Source organism: Hippopotamus amphibius, chromosome 14, assembly GCF_030028045.1.
Source record: "Hippopotamus amphibius kiboko isolate mHipAmp2 chromosome 14, mHipAmp2.hap2, whole genome shotgun sequence".
Taxonomy (NCBI): domain Eukaryota; kingdom Metazoa; phylum Chordata; class Mammalia; order Artiodactyla; family Hippopotamidae; genus Hippopotamus; species Hippopotamus amphibius.
The window spans coordinates 9,931,552-9,958,957 of record NC_080199.1 but is presented as its reverse complement, the minus strand read 5'-3'; the positions used below and the strand labels follow the sequence as shown (position 1 = coordinate 9,958,957).

Genomic DNA, 27,406 nt, shown 5'->3' with positions numbered 1-27,406 from the left:
AGTGTGTGGAACAAATACAACTGAGTTGTGAGATACCTAAACTGTGAGTTGAGAGTGAGACTTTGGAGAGTACCATTATTTCTACAGGAGAGTCTGGTAGCAAGGGCATCATTTGGAACTGAACATCGCAACTCACAATGTCTTTGCTGATTTGTGGCAAAACGGACCAACCTTGGGTAAGAGAGGAAGCCAAGGGTAACATTACACATGCGAAGATTTTTAAAATAAGCTGAATCACGCCGTTTTATTCTTCTTGCTAAGCTCTGTTATTAAAAGGTCTTTTAAGAAATTCAACATCTTTATGTAACCATGTCCCCCAAGTGATCTATGTACAGGTTCGTTTTAAATCAGTCAGCTTGTGGGGCCCCTTTCTTTGCTTGGTCCTTGCATGTGCAGGTCTCTTGGGAGCAGGCCACAGTTCTGCTGAGTGACCGGGGACAGACACTGACTTGTTCTGATCTCTAAATAGCTTGTGCATATTTTAAAAAATAACTTGAGAAAAAGAATATACTTTTTAAAATTCAAAATCTGTAGTTTGTGAAACTACTATCATTTTAGCATGAGCTTGGTGCTGACCTTTTCAGATCAATCATAAATCATAAATTCTCCCAAGAGAAGTATTTCTGGAGGAAGTGGGAAAAACGTGAACTAAAGCTACAGCTCCTGCACCATAAATATCAGCCACTTTGGGCTAAACACGCTTTCAGGGGTGGTAATAAAGCATAAGAACACACGTGAATATCTCTGACTTCACAAAGAATACATGAAATTTTGAATGATCTACAGCTGGTATAATTGGTATAGTTTCTAATATTATGGATATCGCTATTGGGCAGATTCTCTTGAACACGTGGTCATAACCCATCACACATACAGCTTTGACAGACCCAGTTTTATGCCTTCCTATGGTGGGACAGAAATCAGTTTAAAAAACTCTTGTTACAAGTTGGACTTAAATTATACACCAATTACGGACTGCTCACTGGACAATGAAAGAACATGTCAGTTTTCACCAGTGGACTTTCACCTGCATTGGTTTCCATCTAAATGTCCAGAAGGTCATCTCCGCTTTCATCACTCTCCACCGTCAGCTGCCTGGTCCACCACTTCTTAACCTCGGAACCACAGGAAGCTGTGTCCGTCATGGGGTTCATTTTGCACACAACAGATTTCATGGTGGTCCGCCCTCCAAACCGTAAGTTGACCGAAGACACCGAATGGCTTATTGGTTTTGGTGCTGTAGAAGCAACAAGAATCCTGTGAGCAACATGGTGTGGTTCCCCCATTGCAAGCCATTCCTGAAACCCCCGATGGTCCCGTCAGTCATACTTTCCACGAGCAAGTCCTATCTATAGATGTCACGTATGAAACCTTTTCAAACACTTGATTCTCTATATTCATAACAGACTTTAAAATTATGTTCATGGACAACTAGTAACAGCATTTGAAAAAAAATTCTCCTTGCACTTTGAGATAATTACAGAAACTAAAAAAATCACTAGAAGTTCCAATTTGGGCAAATAAAAGTGTCATAGAAACGTGTGTGTCAGTGTTCCTTGGTACACACATATAAAGAAACAACAAAGGGAAAGAAGGGGTACTATGACAGACAGTAAGGGGAGAGGAAGAGGTTTGGAGAAGGTATGGAAGGAAAGATGTGGGTAAATAACTTTTTTATTTTTTATAAAAATAGATGTGTAGCATCAGAGAAAAAGGAGTGATTCCTGGACAGATTTAAAATATGTGAAGGATGGCATTCAGCTCTCCAACCCCTGTGCCTGAAGAAGGCGGCTCTGATAAAGACTTTGTTGACACACTCATGGCTTTGGGATTCTATCAGTCATGGCTTTGGGTCCCACTTCTGTGACCTGCAGATGTAACCAACATCAAGTTCACACCTCTGAGCCCAAGTTTCCTCAAGTGCAAAATGAAGAGATTACAAGTTTCTTCACTGGACGACTGTGAGGATTACAATAGGTGAAATGCGATGACCTAAGAAAATGCCGTGCAGAAGCCCCGTATGGTCCAGCAGTCCCACTTCCGGGTGCACATCTGAAGGAGACAAAATCACTATCTGGAAGACATAGCTGCACCCCTATGTTCATGGCAGTATTACTCGCAATAGCCAAGGTGTGGAAACAACCTAAGTGTCCACCGACGGATGACTGGATAAGGAAACTGTGGTGTATATAGATGGAATTTTTCCCAGCCTTAAGAAAGAAGGAAATCCTGCCATTTGCGACAACGTGGATGAACCTGGAGGGCGTTATGCTAAGTGAAATAAGTCAGAGAGAGGAAGACAAATACTGTATCATCTCAGTTATATGTGGAATCTAAGCAAGTCAGATTTGTAGAGAGTAGAATGGCGATTACTACGGGTGGGCAGGTGGGGGAAATGGGAAGGTGTTGGTCAGGGCGTATGGAGTTTCAGTTCTGTAGGATGAACGAGCTCTGGAGATCTCGGCATGATGAGTATAATAATAAGGCTGTATCACATACTTGAGATTTGCTGAAAGAGTAGATTTTAAGTGTACCCACCATACACACACACACAAAATGGTAGCTTTGTGAGGTGATGTGTATGTTAATTAGCTCAACTACAGTAATCATTTCATAATGTGAATGTTTATCAAAACGTCACATTGTACCCCTTAAATGTATACAACTTTTATACAAAAATAAAAGGGAAAAAAGAAAAAAAAAAGAAAATGCATAGCATGACACTAGGGGGTACATTGTTGGTACCGCCCCCTTTCAAATGCTCTTCTTCCTGTCCATTGCCTCTTCAAACTCAGTGGGTCCCCAATACCATGTCCCTTTAATTATCACTATTTCTGGCACTGGGGCCACCTACAGGCCTTTGAAGCCACTTTGACAACATTCTTTATCATTTTAAGTGAATACCAAGGACTGTGCATCTCTCCTAGGTCATCTCTCCTGTCTGTCCCTCCACGGTCTGGACCACCGCCTTCGTCCGTGTCCTCATTCCCTCACACCATCCTCTGGCTCGTAACCCTGCCTGCAGGCTCTGCCGTAGTCTCTGCATTGCTGCCACGTAAATCTTCCTCAGCAGGATTCCAAACGTCATGTCCTGCTCAGAAATCTCTAGTGGTTCCCGACTGCTTACAGGATGAAGTTGAAACCACACAGCCTGTAATCTGGGGCTGTTCATGGCTCGGCCCCAGCACCTCCTCAATCCTGTTTCCCATCACTCCTGGCTTTCCCTTACCAGGTGGAAGGACATTCGCTTCTCTCTGCTCCCTGCATAATAACCTCCTGGGTAGGAAAAAAAAAGATTTCCCTCTCTGGTGTTAACAGGCACGAGACAAGTGTAAGTTACACTGTCTTCTGCTTTGCGGGACAGACACGCTACAGAAGAGTTTGCAACAGCCTCCAACGTCTCACTTGAATCGGGCTGAAGGAGGGGCACAATTCTAGAGCTTAGGGAGCCCCCACGTTCCCATGGGCTCAGTGATCTACAGAGGAAACCCTGGGCCGGGCAGCTCATTGCTCTCCCTCCCTGCTGTGTGCCCCAAATGGGATTATCCTGGCTTTCCAGACCCCCATGTTCCTCTAGAAGAAAACTCTCACAAAATCAGTGATATGTGGACAATGACAGGACTGTGAGGATTAAATGAGGGAACACGTTTAAGGCACTTACAGTAGTGATTGGCACATAGTAAGCACTATATTATTATATTATATTATATTATATTATATTATATTATATTATATGGCACTAAATACGTTTTGTTGTTCCTTCTCTGAGAACCCTGTGTCACCCTGAGTGACACGTACCCACCGACCCCCTCTCAGGTGAAATGAAATTTACCTCCGTTTGGTGGTGCCTGGAACACGCACCGGAAGTCCCTGGTGGTAATCTCCACCTTTTTCTAGATCGTGGTTATAATATCTTTGTTAAGAGGGGCTGCCTTCTCTATGAGCTGAAAACAAGAGCTAATATTGTTCTGTTTAGAGAAGCTATTTTGAGGAAATTTTTTTTAAGTCTTTATTGAATTTGTTACAATACTGCGTCTGTTTTATGTTTTGTTTTTTTGGCCGCGAGGCGTGTGGGATCTTAGCTCCCTGACCAGGGATTGAACCTGCGGCCCCTGCATTGGAAGGTGAAGTCTTAACCCCTGGACTGCTAGGGAAGCCCCAAGAGAAATGTTTTTGGTGCGGGAAGTACATTTTTCCCTTGTTTCACTGTTAATAACTTTCGAGGCAGACCTAAATTTTGAAATTCAGGACCCAGAACACACAAAGAACATAGATACCTTCTTAAAAGGCCCCAACTGCTGGAGATAGGACTTGATGTACGTACCCGAGGGCAGGCGCCACTGCCCGAACTTCCTCTGGGGCTTGCCGGCCTCGGCCGCGTCCTGCCGACTCCCTCCCCTGTCCGACAGGGTGGGGCTCAGAAGCTGCTGCTGGCTGCTCGTCTGTGGCGGAGGAGGAAAGCGGGTGGGGGTAGAATCAGGTGGTTATTCCTCACGCTGCGCTCTCCTCCTCCTCTGTGCACTGGCCTGGACCCTCACTTCATTTTAAAGAAGGAAGAAATCCCCGCATGAAAATAAAGTGGGGAAAACAGTATGGACCCGTAGTGTCCACTGTGGGGACAGGAGGCGTGAAAAAGGGTAAAAAGAGTCAAGTAAAGTGAGAGCGTCACCACTGCACACGGTGAGGAAAGGAGGCCCGACTCTGCAGGCCGTGCTTTTTCTTGGGCATCCCTCCTGGACTCCCCCACCCCCACAGCCACGCGCGCTCCACTCCCGGGATGTACCAGGGCGGGAGGCGGCCTCCCAGGAAGGAAGTGGGGCAACGAGACGCCCTGGTCTGGGGACGGTATACGCTTGCCGACCCGGAGCAAGAGTTCTCAGCAGACAAAACTCTGTGATGGGCCCTGGGCGAGAACAAAACTTAAACCAATTAAGACTGAAGTCAAGGAGAAATGCTCAGATATCCACGCATTTCACCCCCTGTCTGGTTCACCATCACCTTCCCCTTCCCTATCAGTGCCGTGGTCCTCACGTCTCTTCAGTGGTCCCTCTTGGGCTTTTTAACCTAAAACCAGACAGCTCTGCTGCCATCACCTTTCCTGTCTCACTGGCCGTGAGGCAGGAGATAGAAGGGCCCCGGGCTGAGCAGCTGGAGTTCATCCCCTGTGGACAGATATTCCATGATGAAGAGAGGAGGAGCTGAGCCCTGCCCAGAAAAGAGACCACATACTCCTCATTCTCGAGGTCAAGGAGACCTTCCTGACTACACATGCGCAGAAAGGCTCCCCGCGGGCCAGAAAGGGAGGGGGAGCCACCCCACAGTAGGTGGTGTCAGTCTACCCATAGGCCTCTTCACTAGACTCCATCTTGGCTAAGAGAGGCGCGTGCACACAGGGGAGGACCCTGAGATGCGCCAGGAACCAGGAAAGCAAGATGACTGGCCAAAGGAAACCCGGAAGAAACGCCCCGTATAAGTGATTCAAACTACCCCAGGGTGTGACTCTCTCTCTGAGCCCGCCCATGTGTGTCTATTCCCACATACTCTTTTTCCTCCTAATAAACACTACTTATTTCACTCCTTTTCGTCTCTATGCGGAAATTCACTTCTACACAGCTGACGGGCCACGACCTTGTCACTGGCCACTGGGTCCCTGGTGGTCCGATGGCTAGGATTCAGGGCTCTCACTGCCGTGGCCTGACTTCCACCTCTGGCCGGGAACCGAAATCCTGCTTTAAGCAGCTGCAGGCCGCGGCCACCTGAGGTCCTGCTCTTATCCTGGCCCCAAATGCGACCACCGCCAGGCATCCTCGGGCAGACAGGTGGCAAGGTCATTGTAGAAGCCCCACGCCCCCCTGTGTTGATCGTCCCTGCACAAGTAGTCGGTGGCACATGGTTCCTACTGGCTGGGGAGCCAAGGATGTGAATTCACCCAAAACTGGGCTGTGGGACAAGAGGGCCCCTTGGAGTGTCCTGCTGGGTCTCGGAGCCCCAGGCTTCAGGGTCTGTCACCGGCCCCGACTGTGTCACCACACACCAGGACCCTGGACCAGCTCCAGCCGAGTCATGACTAAGCCTCACGAAGGCTGGGCCTCCCGCCAGCTGCTTCTCACACACACGCTCTCCAGGACGCTGGTGACTCTGTGCTTTTTTTTACGGACGTGCAGATGGAGTCTGGAGACGAAGCTATGCCAGGCCCTCGTACACAGAAGGTCTTCCAGCAAAGCCTCCCCGAACTCCATATGCTCTTCTGATGCCCAACCAAAGAAGGACAAATCCTCAATGAGCCTGACTATTTAAAGAGGCTGCAGGCCAACTGCAAACACTTTTGCTCATTTTACTGCAAGTTTCTATGACTTGGTGAGGAGGAGAAAACACTCAGGACAGAACTTCAGGCAAACCACGTACTCCTAAGTCCTGTGATATCACTGGACTCAAACCCTTACAGATGTGATGTTAACTCTTTAGACAAAAATCAACAGGATTATTAAGTTCAGAGCGTTCCCTTTTTTTTTTTTTTTGTAGCCATACAAATCAGAATCTTTTGAAATAACTTCCACGGATTCAAGGATGGCAAAGATACAAACATAAATTGGATCAACCTGTTCCGACTTTTTTTTCTTCCACTTACTTCCTATTAGAAATAGTGTCACTTGTTTGAAATGGCCACGTGAACGGCATTGACTCTCGTTCTGTGGACATCCTCGGGTGACGGATGCCTCCCGTCCGCACGTACCTCGGGTTGCATGCTGTTATCCTGACTGTTGGCGTTCTGGTCCTCACTGGGCTGCGTGGTCTCGATACTGGGCGGGTTCAGAAAGCGGCTCAGCTCCTGCTGTTGGCTCTCCCTCAGGCTGTGGATGATGCTGCAGGACTGCTGCTGTTTCTATGGAGATAATAGGATCGTTCTTTCAGGAACGGAAAAGTCAGCCGAACATCCCCCTGCCCCCACCACTCAAATCTTATTTTCTTCTCTCTTCTTCAAAGGACCTGCATGCCTGGTGACCTCTTAAGAGTTTCCAAATAAAGGTTCTTAACTGATTTCCCTGATGAGTATCAGATTGTTTTAAAGGAGGACTTGGAGACTTAGGAACTGCCTTCCCATCCTGTGTTCACTTGCATAACAGTTGGAATCCTTGTGTTCATTGATACTACCTTGTGTTTCACTTTATATAGAATTCTTTCCTTCTTTTAAAAAAATTATTTATTGAAGTATAGTTGATTTACAATATTGTCTAAGTTTCAGGTGTACAGCACAGCAATTCAGTTATACATATAGATATAAATTTTTTTTCAGATTCTTTTCCCTTATAGGTTATGACATAATACTGAGTACAGTTCCCTGTGCTATACAGTCTAATAGAATTTTTAGATCTTTAATGTGAGTTTCTATGTTTTTCCCTTCTTATCTTAATTCTATGCTCACTAAACCAGCGTGGATCGCTCCTTTCCTCTGAGTTGTAAGAGGCAGGACACTTGGGCGGATGCTTTGCCCGTGTCTTGGCTCTGGTTGGAGCAGGGCAGTCCAGCAGCGGGCCGACCTGTCATGGTGCACAGAGGCCAGGACGGTCTGGGGTGAGTCGGCACTGCCCGTGCCCTGCCAGGGTCTGTGGGGGGCAGATGTGATCCCTGATCCAGCAGGGCTACGGTGGCCAGCTGCCATGGCTGCCTTCCTATATGAGGTTGGACTGGCTCATTTCTCCGGGGACGTTTTCTCCTCCAATAGATATGTTTTGCAATTGATGTGGTTCTGAGAAATAGGATTAAGAAAGTCTGTTACGTGTAAATGTTTGCTGGTTAAGTTGATTTTTTTCCCCTGTGTGTGAAGCATAGGTCAAAAGCACTCATGAAAGTAATGACCTCACAGAAACGCCCCCTGGAAACACAGTCCATGACAACACAGTATACGTTCATTGATTTATGAGTTAGAGAACCTTAAAGCTTATAGTTCAGGAAGCAGATTGTAAACTCTGGGGAGAGGTGGTCTTTAATTAAAGATTAGACAACACTGTCAAAAATATGTTGGAATTTTAAGGAGCAGTTTAAAAGTAGCTTTGTAAATTTAGTGGCCGTTCAATACGTAGAGATTTTTGGCATTGTGAACGCGCACGTTTCATAAATGGAGATTGTAAATATTTTAATATCCATAAACTGCTTTTTAAACCTTCACGTTATGTTATAAAAATGTGATTCAATGGAAACTTCTTATGGACTCTGCTCAAGAGGGTATGGCTGAATGTGGACCAGAATTCTTGAATGTGCATCGCTGTACGTGGGTAAAGGTGACGTGGTTGAGGGCTCATAAGGTAATCACAGAAGGCTCTACTCCAGGTGCTGAAGAAGCTCTTTCCTTTTCACCCTCCTCCTCCCTTGAGAGGCGGAAGGAAAGCCCGGCGGGTCCGGCTCACTCACGGCTCTGATGCGCTTTAAGCACTTCTTCAGCCACATGCGGATGGTCTGCTTGGCCACCTCCTCCTCGATGGTGTACTCCAGCTGCTCCCTCGCAAGCAGCTCCTCCAGCTGCAAGCTCTTCCGGATGTCAACCGACCGGCAGGAGAGCATGCTGGTGGGGGAAACACACGGTGATGAGCTCTGATGCGCCTGGCGTCTAGACGCTCAGAATCCAGAGAGAACATCACGCCATCCAACCACTGTGACATTCGGATGCCACCCCGACCGGCTGGAGGGATTAGGCTGGTTCTGTCACCTCTCAGTCTCTCTACCCTCACCTGTAACAGGGGGAGAGGCATGGGACCTACCTTACTACATGATGATGGATCCTTTGGCAGTAGAGCTGATGGGACATTTCTGAGAATAAGGTTTTAAATGCATTAAAAAGTCTACATTACAAAGGAAATCGATTATATTGAAATACAGTTCTCAAATTATCTTCTTTGAAAATGTGGTGATTATAGTAACATAAAAGCTTCTCTATTATTGCATGAAGTAATAACACCTAGCTGAGGTCAAATGACTGCTATAACTCAGAACTGGTGAGTGTAACAAATATTTTAAGATATCAGACACGCAGTAAATGTCTGTAATTTCTACTGGTGACCAGACATGGGTAGTGTTAATATTACTGTGGTTTGGTGCCTGCATTCATCATTGAAGAAAATGCTGCCTTTTAGCGAGTGATTAGTGAAAATAAAGATGTCATTGTTCCCCTTTCCAAGACCACAGATCTCTGAATTTTATCCACGGACTCCCGTTTAAGAAGCTGTTATGGGCTGAATTGTTTTCCCTTCAACAAAAGATATGCTGGAGTCCTAACCCCCAGTACCTCAAAGTGTGATCTTATTTGGAAATACGTCGTTGTTGTGTATGTAATTAGTTAGGATGAGGTCACGCTGGAGTAGGGTGGGTCCTTAATCCAGTATGACTGGTGTCTTATAAAAGGGGACATCTGGACACAGACACAGACACACACGGACACAGACGCACATAGAGGGAGCACGCCTTGGGAAGATGAAGGCAGAGATCGGGGTGATGCTTCCACAAGCCAAGAAACAGCACTGATGGCCAGTGGACCACCAGCAGCTGGGCGAGACCTGGATCAGACCCCACCTCACAGCCTCAGAGGGAACCCAGCCTGCTGACTCCTTGAATTCACTTCCAGCCTCCAGACCCGGGAGGCAATTCACTTGCTGTTTAAACTGCTCAGTGTAGGGTATTTTGTTAGAGCAATCCTAGCGAATAACGCAGAACCCTCTCAGAGAGAAGAAAGGGCCGAGCCTCTGTTTGCCCCTTTGTCCTGTCTGGGTCCTCATGAAATGTCTGAAAGATGGGGTTTGTCAACCAACCAGGGGCAACTGTCCCTTTGTGGGCCAGGCCGGTTCTGGTCGGATCCACGAGTGAGAAGATAGGACTGTAGCTCCAGCTTGGCCACAGGGGCCCAGGAACCGAGCAGATCCCCAACCCTCCTGGACCACTTCCTTCCTGCTGATGAAGGGGCGGCCCGGCTCCTCTCCCCGTGCAGCTGAGATCAGAGCTGGGAACCCCGGTACCTGAGCACGTCGTGGAAGGTGACATCTCCGCCGTTGTGCAGCCGCTCCATCTCGTAGCACATGTGCTTGAACAGGAGCTTGTCCTTGTCCAGGTCCACCTCCAGCCTCCCCCGCAGCAGCCGCAGCAGGAACTTCACGCGGAAAGTCGGGATCACCCCCTGGTGACAGAGCACAGTCACTCAGAAACAGGCCGCCGTCATTCTCTAGGGTTCTGTTTTCACAGCAAAAACGCCCACAGCTGGTCCTCAAAAGCTAACATAATCAGTACGGGGGCAAGGAAGCCGCTGGCCTCCCTGAGGCCGGGTCAGTCTGTGCACCCAGAGGAGCCCAGGATTAAGAGCGGAGCCCGTGGAGTTTCTGCCGGAGCATCTCTGGTTCTAGGGGGATGTCCCCATCACCACATGGCAGCCAAGGAGCCAAGGATGGGGCAGAGCTCGCCCTCGGCCACCCCTGGGCCCAACTCCTGCTTTACCTTCTCTTCCTGTTGCACTGACTCAGCCTGTGTTCATCTGTTTCTCTAACACATGTGCCGAGTGGCTCAGTAATGCATGTAGCAGAAAAAATGGGACCTACATGTGTGTACAATCCTCCTCTTCTCCTAGTCCGGATGCTGGGAACTTCTGACCAGGATTCTGAGTTGCTCATCTACAGAAAGACCACTCCTTTCCAGGTCTTCTCTGTTATTAGGACAATCACATCCAGGAGGACTGGACCCCCAGCTCTGCCCTCTTCCCAATTAGAGCAGGTACAGATTCCGAGGACCTAACCCATGTCACTGCCTTCCTGGCAACAAAATCTAAGTTGCCAGCCTGGCTCTGACTGTGAATTAAGGAACTGGGTGAGAGGCAGGGATGTTGGTAGCCCATGGACATCTACATGCGTGAGCGGTGGGGCCACCTTCCGTGTGTGTCAGCGGAAAGCAGGTTCCTGGAGGCAACAGTCACGCAGATGTAAGTGGCTCCAGGCGAGACAGAGAGTGGGCCAGACACCTGCACACGTGGGTCACTGTCTCAGAAGAAAACCCCCAGACCAGTGCTTGCGGGGGAGTGGGGGCCACCAAGGAGACAGAGAGCACAGAGGCTGGAGAAAGCTGTGCATTGCTGTGCAGACCCTGCTCTGGTCCAGGACCCGTGCACTCTGCCTCTGGCTCCCTGGTCTCTGCGTCCTCAGTCAACTCTTCCCGTAGGTCTGCCCGTGGCTGGACTTGCCTCGCTCTTCAGATGTTAAGTCAAATGACACCTCCTCAACCAGGCCTTCCCGAGCACCCCACTAAAGGGTCTTCCCCCAACTCCAGCCACTCTCTACCGTGTCACCTTCTTCAAAGCATTTATAACTTCTTGAAATAATAAGAATGATGACGGCCACGACGGTTTCCCCATTCATCACTTGTCTCCTCATATTGGAACACCTTGCGGTCTCGTTCCCTGTCCATCCCTGGCGCCTAGAACTGTGCCTGAGGGTGTGCTAGGATGAAGGAGCAGGAGGATAGGAGGGGGCGGGGGAGGGGGAGGCGGGGGAGGAGGAAGCAGCGGCCGCTTTGGCTAACTCTAGGAAATCTTGGGTAAGATTTATGATGAAAACATTCAAATAATCAGTCCAAAATAATAACTTTCAGAAACCCCTTAAATAACTCCTTGGCACCTCTGATCGGAATTGCTGTTTGAGGCTGTGGTGGTCATGAATCTGTATTACACGGTCGCCTTGGTGATCTGAACTTCACCCCCTCCCTGCCCTGAGCCCAGGCTGGTCTCTTCAGAGCTCCCTTGGCGTCCTCTCCTTGCCGACCTCCTGAACGTCCGAAGGAGAGGACGTTCGTGGTTGGAAAGAACACGACGGGGGGCTATTCTGTCCCTCTCCCCTCCCAGCACGTTCTCATAAATTGTCAGTAACAGCGATGCAGCAATGGCCGTTCCACGTTCAATACATGGCAACTGTCAACAACAAAACCGCTGACACGCTTGCGATACGGCAGTGCATCTTTTTGGGGTGGGGGATGGGACGATAATACACTCTCTTACTTCTCTTTTATCGTCCACCATGTTCCATATGATTTGAAAGTGGCGAAGATCGTTGTAACTCAAAAGCTGGTCCTCCTCAGTGGAATAAAACAAGGAGAAATTCTCCACAATTATGGCTTAAAAAAAAAAAAGGGAAAAGAAAAATGGGGGTGTTAGACAATTATGCTAATCTGTCATTTTTCAGAAAAAGTAAAACATCTATCATAGATAATGAATTTTATCACCTACGTGATAAGCCAAATTTTTAAAGGGCTTTTAGCATGGTTTCCAAGTTGGCGTGTTTTACACTGGGCTGAGCTGTTTATCCAGCACCCGCCTTTCCAAAACACGAGGGTCAAGCACATAAACACGCATCCTGTGTCTACAGCTGCTCATGCTAGCTGGCTTCAACTCTTTGTTGAGAGTTCCAGGGCGGTTTTTAAAGGTCAAACTGAGTTCCGGGTGGCCCCACAGCTGGGTGGACAACGAATATCTTTTGAAAACATAAATGTGATATTTCAAGGCTGCAAAGGTAGCCTTCCCTGATATTTGTTCAACTGAATCCATGAGAAGAGCTTTTGAAATTAATGATCATGGTAAACAGGACAAGTCTTGAGATTGCAATCAGCTGTCATTTACGTGCCTTTCAAAGGTCTTTTCAGCTTCTGGACCGAGAGGCAACAATTTATAATTAATGCCAGAAAACACCCACCCCAAGCAATCCAGGATAATTGCTTGGAAATTGTACATAATTATCTAACAACCTGAGTTGGAAGAGACTGAAAAATATTCAACGAACATCACTTACCTACAAGCAGATTCAGCATGATGTAGGCAATGATGACATAAAATGAGCAGAAATACATAAGTGCCCCAGCATAATTCCCACAGTCTGTTGCCCAGTATGTAAATTCATCTGGAGTACAGAAGGGGGGCTGGACCTGGGGGGCCGTGGCAGGGAAGCAGGGGGACAGGGTGAGAGCAGAGAATAATACAAACTTCCATTAACTGAGTGTAGTGGGGAACATATTCCTAACAATATAAAACATAATTAACCTCAAAGTGATCTCTCAAAGCCCCCTACATTGGGTATGTCATCTGTGGCAAAAATCAAAAAGAATATTTCACTTATGCAATGCTTTTGGTCTTGCAGAATCCCAAGTTCATTGCCATTTTAGAAGCACAACGAAAATGAACCTGCTTCCTCCATGAGATGCTCTTTCTGCCACCTCCGTTAGCCCCAAAGAGTAAGCAGACACTGTGATGCAAAATGCAGAAAGTCAGATAAAAAAGGAGTTTAAAAAAAAAAAACTCTCTGACTTAAGAAACGGGTTAAGATTTGGGAAGATTCGCTATACACAGCAAACTCACAAACTGCGTAAGGAAAAGCCAGGAATCCTCGTTCTAGGAGCATCGTTACGAGACCTCATTAAATGGCACGAGATTTAGGTTATCCAGAGCCTTTCCATTCTTCACTGGCCCAATAAAACTCCAGCACCTTTGAGAAACCTCCTGGTTTCTTCCAGCCAGAGAGACTAGCTCTTCCTTCTGCATTTCCACAACGTTCTGCTTGTTTTTTACCTAGAATTTAATTCTGCCTCGTATTGTTTTTGATTTGGTAAATTCTGTCCCCATTCATTCATGCATAAATTCCTGAGCTCATCCTACTGGGTAAGTGTATGCCTAGTGTTGGGGGCAGGCTGGTGAGCAGGACCTAGACCCCCTCCCTCCTCCATGAAGCTGACAGTCTGGAGCCCTGCAGTCCAACATGGGAGCCACTAACTCCACGCGGCTATCTACATTCAAATTCATGTTCATTAACGTTCAACACAATGAAACACAATTGAAAATTCAGTTTCTCAGTGGCACTAGTCACACGTCAGGCGCTCAATAAGCACACACGGGTGGTGGCCACTGAACTGCCAACTTTGCAGAAATTTCTTCTGACAGTTGGTCTGGAGGATGAGAGGGAGATGAAATAAACCAATTAAGCTGATAACGCACGACGGTTGTGCTACAACACTACACAGGAGAAATACAGAACACTGGGAGGACACAGAACCGGCAGTCTTAGCGTTGGGGAGGATTCCAGAAGGAACTGAGCTTTAAACTGAGACCTGAGGGTGAAGAAGTGGCTCCTAGAAGCAAGGATACCTGAGAAAGAGTATTGCTCAGAGCCCCTGATGTAAGCTCCCCGAGGATGCCCTGGAATTGCTGGGCATGCTAGTTCCTAGCACAGGGGCCAGTACAGACCAGGGGCTCAGTGAATATCTGTTGAATGAATTAAGTCAAAGAAGTGGAACTCCCTGTTTGTACTTGACTGCCAAAGTGTCAAAGATGGGAGGGAAGGAACATTGCTCACATAATGCAGATTTGTTGAATGGAACTACAGTAGCTCGAGTTGGGTTCACTGGAAATCTTTCCTGTGTGTCCATGTACTGTAATGTAAAAGAAGGCAATTCTATGGACTAAAGGGCCAGGATTTGTGTTTTGTACGGAGTCTTGATGCTACAAGGATGATGCTGCCAATATTGCTGCACCAAAGAGTTTTATCTGCTTCCAAGCCAAGGCATCGTTAGTGATGAAGAGACGTTTACCATACAGTCATGCATAATCTTGTTCCAGTCTTCTCCTGTGACAATTCGGAACAGTACAGTAATAGCTTTGCCAGCTGAAGAAAAGTTTGCATGCCTAATTTAAGGGAAAAAAAATAAAAAACAAAGTGTGAGTAATACGGTTTGTCATGAAGTAGTAAAGGTTGTCACCACCAAAACAGGTGGATTTTTGGAGCAAATGTAGTTGCTAAGTTACCATTTCCAAAGGTTACACCCTCTTACTCGTTTGTTATTTATCCTTGCCTCTAAGTATAGCTGTCTCAGTAGCCCAACCCTAGCATGGAGCCAACAATTTATTGCCATTTATCTTGAATGACGGGGAGAGCAAGCTCTGACAATGAGAAGTGATTCCTTCTTTTATATGGATTATGCTATAAAAGATGGAGCCACCGTGTATCAAATAAGTAATCTTTGCAACAAGACACATTTGCCTTTAATGTTTTGTACAAGCACTTTTTGAAAACGAACTCTGAAATGCTTCCACAAAATTTAAGACAATCTTTGAAAAATGCTTTTCATATGTAATAACCATTTGGGGGTCCTAACTTCCCGTGTTTTGCTAACAAAAGAAAAAAAGCCATCTCAAAGTTGTTTAATTAAAAAAATAATATATCATTTCTGGCCATACGTGGAAGGAAGAATTGCTGGAATTCACCAGGATATTAGAAGTGGTTATTCCTGCACGGTGGTGGAATTATGGATTCTTTTTGCTTTATTTCTGAATTGTCTAAGGTTTCTAAAGTAAGCATGCGTACTATTTTCAATGAGAAAAATGTCATTTAAAACTTGGCTATTTTCTTTTGTTTTAATTTCCAAATGATTGCTCCCCCTTCCCCATCTTTGTCTAAAAAACAGGTAGACATTTATTCATGATTTCATTATTTAAAAAGTTGGCTTAATATTTGAACGGCAAGATAAATAGGCACCGACCTGTTAATGTTCTCTCCATATTTCACAGTACCAAATAAGACAACGCCAGCAAACGCATAACACAGCAGCAACAGGAACATCCCCACTATGATAAAGAAGCTTTTATACATGCTGACCACCACTGTCAGGAGAAGCATCTTTAGTGTTACCTGAATGGAGATGAAAGAGGGTGGGGGCGAGGGTGGGGAAAGAGAGGGGGCGAGTCTTCAGTGCATTAAGCTGTGGTGAACCTGGGAACTGCGTAACATTTCAGCAGCTTGGCACAAAAGTGATTCTCAAGGATATCATTTGAAAGTTGCTCCCATGTGAAAGTTTGTATTAAATTTGAATATTATTAAACACCGTTAGACATAGAGAAATTCTACTCATATTTCAAACGTCAGCCTCTTTAGCCAAATTAATAAAAGTTCCACTCCAATGTTTTTAGCCTTCTATTTTCCTCTTCTCTTGCTTCCTAATTCTCTATAATATCGGCTGATAGCAAGACAACCCAGGATCTTTCCACAGACAGACGTTCACAAAAACAAACCTAAGTGATGGTAGGATACCAAATAACCATCAAATATTTACTGTACTGAGTATGTGGATAAATGGACTTATGTGAAATGAAGTTAGTAACAAAAAAGAAAGCAGTGCCGTGAAAAAGGAAAAATATACGTGGAATGTACTGAACATTAACAGAGTTATCAACAAATCTGGGATCATAGGATCATGAATATTTTGTTAAAGGTTATTCTTCTTTGCAGTAACATCACTTAACTTTATTAAAAATAAAAACAATAAAAACAAAGAAGCATTAAGAAAGACCATTAGTCTTTGCTTTGGTGCCTGATATGTTACCTTTAGTTGCTGATTGAGTTGTCTCAGCAAATTAGATGAATAACTAAAACAACACACACGTCAGGAAACATAGCACAGGATAAACTAAGCTACCAACTCATTTGATTATTCGCTCGTTTTGACTTATGATGTCTAGGAATTTGTTGACTCCAGCCCTGGAGACCCAGAAGGGCAGCTGTAGTCAGTTGGTCATCATTCCTTCCTTCAGTGTATGTGTGACCTCTGACAGCATCTTCACAAGATACTTACGTGCTTCCCACAGATAGAGAAAAATCGGAAGACAATCACGCATGCGCCCATCATGTAGGTGTACGCGTTCTGAAATTTAAACAGAGGACAGCCTCTCGTAATCTGCACGAAAGATCTTGTTACAGTTCCATTTTTCATTTTAAGACTTCTGTGAAGTCTACTGAATAATGAGTTTAATAAAATGTGAAAATTCCTTTAAGAAATTTATCTTAAAAAGGTGCTGAAAAGGTCACTTCCAAAACTCATGAATAAATATTAGCTATAAAATCAAATCTTAAATGGAATTTTCGTCTCTGTTTTGCTCAGCGGAACTCTGTATTTTAAAACTTATTTTACATAAAACAGGGACCTGCTCCTTTGAGGAGCAGGAGAACCGCAGGATAACAGTGCAACGTGAAGAAGTCAGGGGAGACGGGAGATAAAGGGATCCTGGCTTCCTTTTCCAACCGGAGGGGGTGCTGGTGTTGGAAGAGATTGCCAGGGGTCAGCGTCAGCTTCCTTCTCTCTGAAGGTCACCAGACACCTCTGGAGACCAGCCAGCCACATGCACATTAGTCTGAGCTGATTTCAGAGAAGTCCTCCCTCTCAGAAACACATCCAGCTCTTCCTCTAAGTGTGTGATTGGCAGCAAGAGAAGATTCGGTAATATCTCTCATATGAATACCAAGGGGGGAAGGAGGTGGGAGGAATTGGGAGATTGGGATTGACACATATACACTACTGATACTATGTATAAAATAGATAACTAATGAGAACATACTGTATAGTACTTAATGCACTGTGGTGACCTAAATGGGAAGGAAATCCAAAAAAGAGGATATATGTTTAGGTATAGCTGATGGATTTTGCTATACAGTACAAAACTAACACAATATTGTACAGCAACTATACTCCAATAAAAATTAATTAAAAAAAAAGAGATGACTCGGTGTGCTCTATGACTAAGAGAGCTTCATCTGAGAACAGAGACTCCACTGGCTACAACTGCAATAACAACGGTGGCATTAAGCTGATGCCAAGGCGTGACTATCATTCCCCGGGAGCCTTGCTTAGTCAAATGACAACAGTCACAGATGGGCCCCCTGGAAGGGAAGATCCTCGGTGAGGTGCAAGGAAACGTGTCTGCACAGAAGCATCTTTGGAAGGGAACGAGGACTGCATCTTCCTTCACAACAGTCCACTGCAACACAGAGCAGAGGAGGAACGTCCTTCCAGGACCACAGGCTCCCGGAGAAGGGCAGAAACAGTCAGGCAGAGAGGCAAGCTGGTCTTCGGGTGTGAGGTATCCTCTCTGGGGACACCCAAAGTTAGGAAGCTTAGTCACTCTCCTGCTTGGACCGAGTAGCTTTTGGCTACCATTTGTCTGGAAAAAGATACAAACGTGGGCTTTGCTGCTGCTTCTTTCCACTTTAGCTCTGAGGCTATTGTAGATATCGTCTCCCTTTGCATTCTGGAAGGGATGACATCCCCCAGCTTCCAGGATGACGACCCGCTCCTTTACCTGGGCTACAAGGTCCTGAGAGGTGTGACCCCTTCTTACCCAACCAGATCTTGTTCCATATTCCCCTCACTCCTTCTACTCCAGGCACACTGTTTATCTTCCTGAATCCTCCCAGTCCCTACAGCGGCCTGGAATGTTCTCCCCTCACCCTACAGACTGAACCCAATCATCACTCCCTCAGGGATGCCTTCCAGAACCCCTCCGATGAAGCCATCGTGCACTGTCCTGTGTCATTACAGGCACACGTGTCTCTCCGTCTCTCTTACTGTAGCTGTAATTCTCATTGACCTGGGGGGCATTCAGCAAACACTGATCTAACGTTCCAGGCTGTAGGTTCTTGAGAGCAGCGACTTTCCTTGTTTTGCCCATTACATTCTTCTCAGTTCCTGGCATAGTGACTGGTAGCTTTTTAGTGCGCTGGACCATTTGTCATTTGAGGAAATGAATCAGGGCGACTCAGAGCCCACCTGGGCTTGGCACCGCCCCAGATGCTGCAGGTAACAACTGTTTTAAGGACACGCGATATCTTCCTGAACGCAGCAATTCCATCCTAAAGCAAGGCCTTTGTGGTGTGTAAATGGATTCCTGTGTAGTGTAACTGACCAGGACCTGATGGGGCCTTCCTGGGGACAGACCCCCCCCACCCCCCCACAATGTCCTCTGTCTGCCTGTTGTCTATAGAAGAACTTTAGCCAAAGAATAAATTTAATTGGAGAAGTGAGAAAATGCAGAAGCAAAGGAAAGCAGTCACATAAGACAAAATAATAACAGTTTAGCCGTTAAACAAAGTCAAGGACCTTTAGTTCTTCCTCAAGGGCTGTAGATAATATTCAGACCACTGCATGACCGATTTCAAGATGACTGTCAGAGCTGACAGTACGTTCTATGCACAGCACCCCCCTCTACCTATACACTCCTAAAACGCCCCTTTAAAAGCTCTTGCCCCTTGACAGGCAGTGGAGAGGGAGTTGGTTCTTTGGGACATGAGTCTACCTTCTCCCCAGGTTTCTGGCCTTCTGAGTAAAGCAGCATTTCCTTTTCTACCAACACTTGTATCTCGAGTACTGGCTTTCATTTGGCACCCAACATGGGGCTGGAATCCACGACCCTGAGATTAATAAGAGTCTCATGCTTTACCAACGGAGCTAGCCAGGCTCTGTAACGTTAGGGATCGTTTTCCGGCATGACTCTAACACTGGAAAGGATGGGAGAATGGACAGAAGAGCAGGGGAATCTGATGGTATTACTTTTGGGTGGGATCAAGGAAGACGAACAAAAGAGTAAAGTATTTATAATAATGTGTTGTGGGCTTGTATAATCTTTACAGTTAGAAAAACTTCACATACTTGACCTTCATAATGAGCATATGGACTAGGTAGATTCAGAAATTATATTCCCAGTTCAGAGCACGGAACAAAAGATCACTGAAGACAAATAAGTTGATCAAGGCTGGAAAATGGTGCTGGATTAGGACCCAGGTCTTCTGGACCTGTGCTGTCCACCATGGTAGCCACGTGTGGTCAGTGAGCACTTGGAATGTGAACAGTCTAAAGTAAGATGTGCTGTCAATGTGAAATACACACTCAATCAAAGACTGAGTATCAGAGAAAGGATGCAGCCTCACTCCCTCATGATTTTTACATTGCTGACATGTTGAAATGACATTTTGGAAATGGTAGGTTAAAAATGTATTATTAAGTTAATGTCCTCTCTTTTTTTATGTCTTTTTAATATTTTAAATGTGGCTCCCAGAAAATATACAATTATATCCAGGCCATGTTTTATTTCTATTGGACAACACGGCTCATGATCACAGCCAAGTATACCCTTGACCGCAGAGTCTGAGCTGAATGGAGGGTGGGGAGGCTGAATGAATTTTAGGCAAAACAGTGAGAATTCAGGTGTTGAGATGAGGAATGATGGCTTTCGAGAAATGGCAGCTGGGCGTCTAGGAGAAAAGAAGGCAGCAAAGTACCAGAGAATCATACTGGGAAACCCTGATTATAATGTAGTGGTACGGATGCTACACGGCTGCTCTGAGAACTGGGTTCTGGTCCTCTGATCCTGGCTTGCGTGTGAATTTAGGTAGGTCTCTTCATCTCTCGATGTCCATTTCTTTCTCTCTCTCTCTCATTCTCTCTCTCATTTTTGTCCTTTGAGAAAATGAAGCTTAAACCAGAGAATCTTTGAGGCCCTTTTCTTTCTGGCTCACAGGCTCTAGGACTTTGAGGGGCCAGCTTTTATCTGTGTGATGAGTGTGAGTGTGTGCACACGTACACATACATGAGTGTGTAAGTGTGTGTGGATGCAAGCATGTCCAAGGGCCCGTTACAGTCAAGGCTGAATTTTAGGGAGGTTAACCTGACCCCTGAGAGTAGGCTGACCTGGAGTGAAATGGGACTGGAAACAGGGATACCTGAACTGAAATTACCAACTGAAATAAACTTAAGCGATGCTCTTACCAGGAGGGCAAAGTGAAGTACCACCCAGACAACGCCGAGTGATGTCACCAGCAGATCATACCGATTTCTTCTGCTTTGCCAGAAGCCAGCAGGTGACATCGCTATGATCTTCATTGTAACCTGGGGAGAAACAATGAAGACGGTGAATTGAGGCTGAGTGTTCAGAACATAATTAAGCGTATTAACTTGAAGCACATTATTTTTTTAAAGGATGTAGAAACCAAAGAGAAGAGTTCATTACTGATGTGTCTATGTATATATATGTGTGTATGTGTATATGTAAATCTATATTCTCCACACTCTTTTCTCCTTGTTTTATGACTAGTTATGACAGCAGGGTGTTTTTCTTCCTCAAGTAAAAGACATAGATTTTGGGAAACATCAACCGGTACAGGGTGAAATAAAAATCTGCTTGTATTTCAAAGAAGGTTGCACTGGAAAGCTATGTGATGTGGACTATATATTAAAATAATCTTGTCTGGGCCAACTCCCTTTGCTACCACATTGTAATTTAAGTCCCTGAATTACAGTCGTTTGTGCTGTTTGCTGTAAATATTTGAACTGACATAACTAGACAGGCCAACTTTCAGATACAGCATCAACAGCAGTTAGCAATTCCTGCAGTTAGAAAAATGGAAATATAAAGTGAAGTCTTTGTTCAAGTGACGCAGAGCAGCCTGAAAAGGAAATATCCTAAGAGCATGCCATTGCCTTCCCCAAAAAGGACTTCCAAAGCAACGGACCACAGAGGTGAAAGGAAGTGCCATCAAAGGAGGACACTGTTTAAAATGTGCATGGCGGCCCCCAGCACCCGCTGACTCACTGCTGTACCTCTAGAACAAAGATGAACGTGAAAACGACCGACATGGTTGCCAAAGGAACAGTCACTGGGTCCTCGACGTCCCACTGTAAAAGAAACAGCACACAGGTCTGTGCCTGCATCCATCAACACAGAAAGACGTTCCCCTCTTCCTCCCATTTGAACACGATTGTGAATTTAAATGTTTTATAAACGTAGACTGTGAGTGGACATGGCTACTTGCGATGTTCTTGGACCCACCAATGAATAAAAAATCCACTTCCAGAGTCTTAGGGTGAAATAAAGTACCTTGACAGACAGCAGCACCGACTGGGCCAGAACGAGTAACGCGATTGTCCTCTTAAAAAATGGATGCTGGGTTATGTCGTACATCTTAGCTCTAAAACCATCGTTATCTGGAAAAGAAAGGTTTCAGCAAGGACATTTTAGACAGAGATCATATTTATGTTCTTGTCTTTCATTTTCCTTAATGCTCAGCTTAAAACCCATTACATTTTTTTTCTTCTCCTACAGTTCAATCTATTATGAAGTGTTTTGCAGGAATGGCTGGGTCTGAATATTTAAAACGACAGTGCATGACGCCGTCTGTATTGGAAGGAGAAGCACATCATTCAATTTCTGTCAGTTTAATACATTTCACTCCTATGTTTAAAAGGCAAGCACAAATATATTTTATTTAAAAATTCATTTTTTTTTCATTAAGGCTCATCCTGAGAGCACTGAAGCACGGCCTTGGGTGGTTGATTTTAATAGTCTATGGAGAGATCTGTAGTTTGGAGCCTGTTTCTATATTAACTTATGCACAACCGCCTAGTGGCCTCACGATTATTATTTTAATTGAAATCTTAGGCTCCTGGGGAATCACGAACACTAGTGCCCAACATGAATAAAATCAGAGCATCTTTGATACCCGGGCGAGGTGGTAGATGAAGAGGCTGTGCTATCTTCAGGCGGCTCTTCAAATCTTCCCATCTTCTCTGATCTACAGTCAGCAGAGCTGTCCCCTTAATAAACAAAGGAAAGCAGAGGAAGACCCTTTGTCATGTGCACCACACCAAGGACACTGCAAATAGGCTGCTGATACAAACAGGACTAATGTGGCTTTAAAACAAAGATATTCTTCCAATACCGTGGTGGTTCGATAGACACGGTCAGAATTCCCAAACGTGGCTTTGGGAGGAGTTCCAGAAAAAGAGGGCTGTGGGTTCAGATAAGATTCAGCAGCCTTCAGTTGGCATCTTTGAACATGTATAATATTCAGGTTTGGGAACATCTAAAGAAGGTTTTCTACATGATTACATTTTCAAAAAGGGATACTCTCTAGCCGTGGTTAGTTTCCTTTCATGGTAGAAAATGCTGCAGCTAAATGATAGCTTGTCAGTGTTGCTGCTTCTGGTTAAGGCTATTGTGTCTTTTTAGAAATCATTCTGATACGTGCAATCATGAAACTATTTTTAAGTGGTATGAGGTCAGAGAATTTGAATCTTTAAGATATTAGTGCTGTGACAACCTGTTAAATGAAATCAGATATTCTGTTATATGATACAGCACGTCATTAAAGTATACATGAATATATTACATTTCATTACAATATATTACAAAGGCAGAAGTATAATTAAAGAAACTGGAAAAAAAACCAAAACAAAACCTTCCCACTCCCATCCTGCCTTTCCTGACACAGAGCTAACTGTCCTTCAGGGGTACATCTCCCTCATTATGTTTTCAGACTTTTGTTGCTTACGTATGTATAAATATATAAGAATATATTTGTTTTTAATTTTATAAATTTGTGTAAAAGTATCTGACGTGGTAATTTACACAGTTTGTTTCGTTTTGTTTTTTTTTTTTGGCCGAACCTTGAGGCTTGCAGGATCTCAGTTCCCCCACCAGGGATCAAAGTCAATACTTGACTTTATCAGACATTTAATTTGGCCCCGACCTGGGCCCCCTGCAGTGGAAGTGCAGAGTCCTAACCACTGGACTGCCAGGGAAATCCCCAGTTTGTTTTTATCTTCACTGAACATTACGTTTTCCATACAACTAGATACTAGATCTGATTACTTTATTTTAACTGCTCATACAGTATCCTGCTGTACAAATATGTCAGAGTTATCATTTTAGATTTACAGATCATAAACAATGCTGCAATAAACACGCATGGCTCTTGATCCTAGATGTCTTGAGTCCCCCGGTCCCATCTTTCTCTTAAATGTGTGTCTGTGTTTTCTTTAAGCTTGCAGCACCCGTCACTCACCTCGAGTCGCCGAGCTGGTTTCAGCATTCTAAGAGACTGAATATTCGTCTACTCCAATACTTGGACATTAGTCTGAGGCTTGGACAGTCTTCTATAAACACCTCTATCACCAGGACAAGCAACCCCAAAAGCTTGGACAACCATGAGGAAACAAAGAAACACCATGCAGGCAAAGGAGCAGGAAAAAAACCCACAAGACCAAATAAATGAGGAGGAAATAGGAAAAATGCCTGAAAAAGAATTTAGAGTAATGATAGTAAAAATGATACAAAATATCAATAACAAAATAGAGAAAGTACAAGAAACAGTTCATAAGAACTCAGAAAAACAAACAGCAATGGATAACAAAATAACTGAAATTAAAAATACTCTAGATGCTCTAACCAGCAGAATGACTGAGGCAGAAGAACGAATAAGTGAGTTGGAAGATAGAATGGGAGAAATAAACACCACAGAGCAGGAAAAAGATAAAAAAATAAAAAGACTAGAAGACAGCCTCAGAGACCTCAGTGATAACCTTAAACGTACCAACATTCGAATTATAGGCATCCCAGAAGAAGAAGAAAACAAGAAAGGGTCTGAGAAAATATTTGAAGAGGTTCTAGTGGAAAACTTCCCCAACATGGGAAAGGAAATAATTAACCAAGTCCAAGAAGCACAGAGAGTCCCATACAGAATAAACCCAAGGAGAAATACACCAAGACACATATTAATCAAACTAACGACAATTAAACACAAAGAAAAAATATTAAAAGCAGCAAGAGAAAAGCAACAAACAACATATAAGGGAAAACCCATCAGGATAACAGCTGACCTTTCTACAGAAACTCTGCAGGCCAGAAGGGAATGGCAGGATATACTGAAAGTCCTGAAAGAGAGAAACCTACAGCCAAGAATACTCTACCCAGCAAGAATCTCATTCAGATTTGAGGGAGAAATCAAAAGCTTTCCAGACAAGCAAAAGTTAAGAGAATTCAGCACCACCAAACCAGCCTTACAACAAGTGCTAAAGGAACTTCTCTAAGTAGGAAACACAAGAAAAGGAAAACACCTACAAATACAAACCCAAAACAATTCAGAAAATGGTCATTGGAACACACATGTCAATAATCACTTTAAATGTAAATGGACTAAATGCTCCAACCAAAAGACACAGACTGGCTGAATGGATACAAAAACAAGACCCTTCTATATGCTGCCTACAAGAAACCCACTTCAGACCAAGGGATACATATAGACTGAAAGTGAAGGGATGGAAAAAGATATTCCATGCAAATGGAAGTCAAAAGAAAGCTGGAGTAGCAATACTCATATCAGACAAATTAGACTTGAAAGTAAAGACTATTAAAAGAGACAAGGAAGGGCACTACATAATGATCAAGGGATCCATCCAAGAAGAACATATCACAATGGTAAATATCTATGCCCCCAATATAGGAGCACCTCAATACATAAGGCAAATGCTAACAGCTATAAAAGGGGACATCGACAGTAACACAATTATAGTGGGAGACTTGAACACCCCACTTACATCAATGGACAGATCATCCAAACAGAAAATAAATAAAGACACACAAGCTTTAAATGACACATTAGACCATCTCGACTTCATTGATATTTATAGGACATTCCATCCAAAAACGACAGACTACACTTTCTTCTCAAGTGCACACGGAACATTTTCCAGGATAGATCACATCTTGGGTCACAAATCAAACCTCAGCAAATTCAAGAAAATTGAAATCATATCAAGCATCTTCTCAGACCACAACGCCATGAGACTAGATATCAATTACAGGAAAAAAACTGCAAAAAAGACAAACACATGGAGGCTAAACAATTCACTCTTAAACAACCAAGGAATCACTACAGAAATCAAAGAGGAAATCAAAAAATATCTAGAAACAAATGACAACGAAAACACAACAACCCAAAACCTATGGGACGCAGCAAAAGCAGTTCTAAGAGGGAAGTTTATAGCAATACAGTCCTACCTTAAGAAATAAGAAAATGATCGAATAAACAACCTAACCTTACACCTCAAACAACTAGAGAAAGAAGAACAAAGAAACCCCAAAGCAAGCAGAAGGAAAGAAATCATAAAGATCAGAGCAGAAATAAATGAAAAAGAAAGGAAAGAAACCATAAGAAAAATAAATGAAACTAAAAGCTGGTTCTTTGAGAAGATTAACAAAATTGATAAACCATTAGCCAGACTCATCAAGAAAAAAAGGGAGAAGATGCAAATCAACAGAATTAGAAATGAAAAAGGAGAAGTCACAACAGACACCTCAGAAATACAAAACATCATGAGAGACTACTACAAGCAACTATATGCCAATCAATTGGATAACCTGGAAGAAATGGATACATTCTTAGAAAAATACAATCTTCCAAGACTGAACCAGGAAGAAATAGAAACCATGAACAGACCAATCACAAGTACAGAAATTGAGGCAGTGATTAAAAATCTCCCAACACACAAAAGCCCAGGACCAGATGGATTCACTGGCGAATTCTATCAAACATTTCGAGAAGAGTTAACACCTATCCTTCTCAAACTCTTCCAAAATATTGCAGAAGGCGGAGCACTCCCAAACTCATTCTATGAGGCTACCATCACCCTGATACCAAAACAAGGCAAAGATGTCACAAAAAAAGAAAACTACAGACCAATATCACTGATGAATATAGATGCAAAAATCCTCAACAAAATACTAGCTAACAGACTGCAACAGCACATTAAAAAAATCATACACCACGATCAAGTGGGGTTTATCCCTGGGATGCAAGGATTCTTCAATATACGCAAATCAATCAACGTGATACATCATATCAACAAATTGAAGGATAAAAACCATATGATCATTTCAATAGATGCAGAAAAAGCTTTTGACAAAGTTCAACATCCATTTATGATAAAAGCTCTCCAGAAAATGGGCATAGAAGGAAATTACCTCAACATCATAAAAGCCATATATGACAAACCAAAAGCCAACATTGTTCTCAATGGAGAAAAACTGGAAGAATTCCCTCTAAGAACAGGAACAAGACAAGGGTGTCCACTCTCACCACTGTTATTCAACATAGTTTTGGAAGTGTTAGCCACAGCAATCAGAGAAGAAAAAGAAATTAAAGGAATCCAAATTGGAAAAGAAGAAGTAAAATTATCACTCTTTGCAGATGACATGATACTATATATAGAAAACCCTAAAGACTCTACCAGAAAACTGCTAGCACTCATTGATGAGTTTAGTAAAGTAGCAGGATACAAAATTAATGCACAGAAATCTCTTGCATTCCTATACACGAACAACAGAAGAGCAGAAAGAGAAATTAAGGACACTCTCCCATTATCTGTATGCAGAAAACTTTAAGACATTGATGAAAGAAATCAAAGACGACACAAACAGATGGAGGGACATACCATGTTCCTGGATTGGAAGAATCAACATTGTGAAAATGACCGTACTACCCAAAGCAATTTACAGATTTAATGCAATCCCGATCAGATTACCAATGGCATTTTTCACAGAACTAGAGCAAGAAATCTTACGATTTGTATGGAAACACAAAAGACCCCGAATAGCCAAAGCAATCTTGAGAAGGAAAAATGGAGTAGGTGGAATCAGGCTTCCTGACTTCAAACTATACTACAAGGCCATAGTGATCAAGACAGTATGGTACTGGCACAAAAATAGAAAGGAAGATCAATGGAATAGAATGGAGAACTC

General features: G+C 44.0%; 1 protein-coding gene across 1 annotated transcript in view; it reads right to left on the bottom strand.

The window, feature by feature from the left end:
* Window positions 1-243: 243 nt before the first annotated feature.
* NALCN (sodium leak channel, non-selective) overlaps window positions 244-27,406 on the bottom strand; it is a 305,890-nt gene continuing 278,727 nt past the window's right edge. The window contains exons 30-43 of the mRNA XM_057707941.1: window positions 22,329-22,422; window positions 21,707-21,813; window positions 21,430-21,504; window positions 20,599-20,718; window positions 16,636-16,704; window positions 15,547-15,695; window positions 14,599-14,692; window positions 12,810-12,942; window positions 12,023-12,138; window positions 10,005-10,162; window positions 8,410-8,560; window positions 6,734-6,883; window positions 4,325-4,442; window positions 244-1,237 (exon numbers count right to left, since the gene is read on the bottom strand). Of these exons, the coding sequence (XP_057563924.1) occupies window positions 1,044-1,237; window positions 4,325-4,442; window positions 6,734-6,883; window positions 8,410-8,560; window positions 10,005-10,162; window positions 12,023-12,138; window positions 12,810-12,942; window positions 14,599-14,692; window positions 15,547-15,695; window positions 16,636-16,704; window positions 20,599-20,718; window positions 21,430-21,504; window positions 21,707-21,813; window positions 22,329-22,422 (1,728 nt within the window). The 3' untranslated portion in view covers window positions 244-1,043. The remainder of the gene's footprint in view (window positions 1,238-4,324; window positions 4,443-6,733; window positions 6,884-8,409; window positions 8,561-10,004; window positions 10,163-12,022; window positions 12,139-12,809; window positions 12,943-14,598; window positions 14,693-15,546; window positions 15,696-16,635; window positions 16,705-20,598; window positions 20,719-21,429; window positions 21,505-21,706; window positions 21,814-22,328; window positions 22,423-27,406) is intronic.